The following is a 2,755-nucleotide window of genomic DNA, read 5'->3' on the forward strand; positions in this document are numbered from 1 at the left end:
TGTATGGCCATTATGCCGGGCCACACAAGGGCCATGAACATTCTGTTCTTTTCTTTTCTTCTCTTCTTTTTTCCAGGCCTATGTTATTTTTATTTCTGTTGAACTTGATCTATTTCGGATGTTGATTAAATTTAATTGCTGGCCTAGTTATAGGGTGGCCCATAGGGTAAGCCACAGGTAGCCCACAGGGTGGCAGTGAAGTAATGCATAAGAGATGGACAGTGGGATGGGCGGCCTCTGGATTTTGTAAAAACTTCTTGTACCAGAGTCTTATGCCAATCATTATAAATCATCTGCATTGATAAAAATGATGGTTCACGTCAATTCAGTGTATTGGGATTTCCATAATGCTATCCTTGCCCGCTTTTTTCATTGTCAAGAAAGACAAAGGGGCAAAGTTGTTTTAAGAAGAGTAGCAAATCATTTGAGCTTAGAGAGTGAAAATTAGGGTATTTGTGACTGTAAAGTCCCTTTGGGTCACATTCTTCTGAAAGAAACATCTGAAATTCAGGCTACCATTATCTCACGTTTTACCCCAACCATGAAAGCCTTATGTTATAGATTGTGTCACATCAGCTCCTGTTTTCTCTCGGTGTGGACTAATTTACTCTGATGTAAACCTTCAAACAACTCCTTGCCTTAGAGCTAATTTCCTTGGCCTGAAAAAGATGGCTAAATCTTCTGAAATTGATTGAATTGTTCCTTGAAACATGGATATCGTGCAAAAATAAGCTTCCGTGCACACAAAACTCAATGTTCTTTTATTCTGTTTTTGCCTCTCTTTTCATACGACAAAATGTTCATTTTTATGTGTAGTGTTCCTCTGTACATCGGTCAGCCCAAAATCTAATTAGCGTTTACCGGTATGAGTATCTTTGGCGTTAAAAAAATGAATGCATGCAGAACACTGATTATAGTGGATGTTCTTTTGATTTAGACTGAAAAGCTGTGTTACCTACACTGTAGAACAATTTTCTTTTACAATTGCATCATTCTGTGTACGATTGACTCATTTCATGTGATAATAATTAAGTTGTTGCCTGTTCATAACCTAAAACAGTAAATGAGAAGTTCTTTACGAGTTTGTAAGAGTTTGTAACATGGATTATCCAAAAGTGAATGTTGTTGCCAATATTCTTCAGGCAAAACCTAGTTCTATTGTCAAGTTGAAGTATTTTGTCTGTTCAAGAAAAAGTCATGACTGGCACCTGTGTGTCTCACACATGCTTCTCAACCAAATCAAGCACGTTTAATTAAAAACCATGTACACTTTTGCGTAAATAATCAGAACACTAAAACAATTCAAAATACTGCTTTTCTATGTACTTTAACGACCCATACTTCAAGTAAATTATACATGCCCTGGACTTTTGAGTAGATTTTAAGATTAAGACAAAGCAATGAATATTCAACATTTCCATCTACTTGACAACTCTGCATTACATAAACATGCACCAGCAACAAAAGTAGTTTTTCTTCATATGTCTCACTTATTACCCAAGCACATTGGCAAAAGTGTACAGGCAGCCACAACATCCTCCTCTTTTGTTTCCATTAGCCTCTAGGATTCGTTTAATGTCAACTTGGTTGATTGTGAATCCTTTCTCATTTGCTTAGAGGTAAAAGATTTGTTGAAGTTCATTGGTGGAATAATCAATGAAGACGAATTTTCTGTAAATTCTAGATCTCAGTCCTGGATTGACATCAAGAACCTTGGCCATTTTCTTCTCATATCCAGCAAATATCATGATGGGATAACCATCCTCCATTACGGCCATAAGTTCCTCGATTGCCGCTTGGCCAAAATCTTCACTAGGTATAAGGTGATAAGCCTCGTCCACAAACAAAACCCCACCCCAAGCTTCATCAGTCTTGGCACGTGTTTTTTCCGTAGTTGACCTGAGGTATTGGCCAACTAGGTCTGATCTTTGCAACTCTATTATTTTGTTTCTTTTAATCTTCCCAATGTTGAAGAGCACCTCTGATAGTAAATGCACACTAAATTTGAAAACTGCGAGTTTCAAGGAAGTCATTCCCTATTCATATTTCGTCTTGTTACTCAAAATGATAGAAGCGAATAGCCGAGGCCCAATATTTGTAAATTCAAACATGACCCCAAGGCTTTCTGGTCATTTTTCTACTTTATAAATCGTTAAATGATAGATTATTAATCAAGTATTATATATATCAGTTATATATGTTAAACCATCTACTGCAAAGTTTGAAATCCCAATAGCAACAGTTTAGCATCTCTCATTTGAAATGGTTTCTACAAAGCAGGAAGAAGGGTCTTCTTAGCGCAAAAGATCGCTCGCTGAGATTGAAGTATGTGTAAAACATAAAGCGAAAGCTCAAGGAAAGGCCTGATTTTTGGAGCAAAGATGTAGCTTTTTACTTAGATGGAGTGTCCTTAGTTTACAAAAGTAATCCATTGAGCACAGCCAAACAACCAAAAGCCCGGGTTTGGCGACAACAAAGATCTTGCGGGAGACAAAAGACCACATGCTTTAGTAGCTACAAGTTATGGCAAAGGTGTCGTTCTTCGTTAAGCCTATAAAACGATGAACAGTATTTTTTTTGCTTCTTTTGTAAGAGAAAAATTTTCTAGGTGTTTTTTAAGAGCATGTAGAGAGAAACGTCGTCTTTTTGTAATAGACAACGATCCATCTCAGGTTTTGAACCCCGCAAAATTGGTGTCAAAGACATCCATGCCGAGTTCCACCAAATTCCTCCTTGGAGCCCGTGCTTAAATCCT

At 37.4% G+C, this 2,755-nt stretch overlaps 1 protein-coding gene across 1 annotated transcript; it reads right to left on the bottom strand.

Moving 5' to 3' along the window:
- Positions 1-1,613: 1,613 nt before the first annotated feature.
- Positions 1,614-2,033, bottom strand: LOC140927318 (uncharacterized). Its single transcript, XM_073376946.1, has one exon. The coding sequence runs from the start codon at positions 2,031-2,033 to the stop codon at positions 1,614-1,616; it is 420 nt and encodes a 139-aa protein (XP_073233047.1).
- Between the last annotated feature and the right edge of the window lie 722 nt (positions 2,034-2,755).

This window comes from Porites lutea, chromosome 1 (assembly GCF_958299795.1).
Source record: "Porites lutea chromosome 1, jaPorLute2.1, whole genome shotgun sequence".
Taxonomy (NCBI): Eukaryota; Metazoa; Cnidaria; class Anthozoa; order Scleractinia; family Poritidae; genus Porites; species Porites lutea.

Bases quoted from the DNA above. Each gene is read 5' to 3' on its own strand.
- LOC140927318 (XM_073376946.1), bottom strand. From the start codon at position 2,033: ATGACTTCCTTGAAACTCGCAGTTTTCAAATTTAGTGTGCATTTACTA.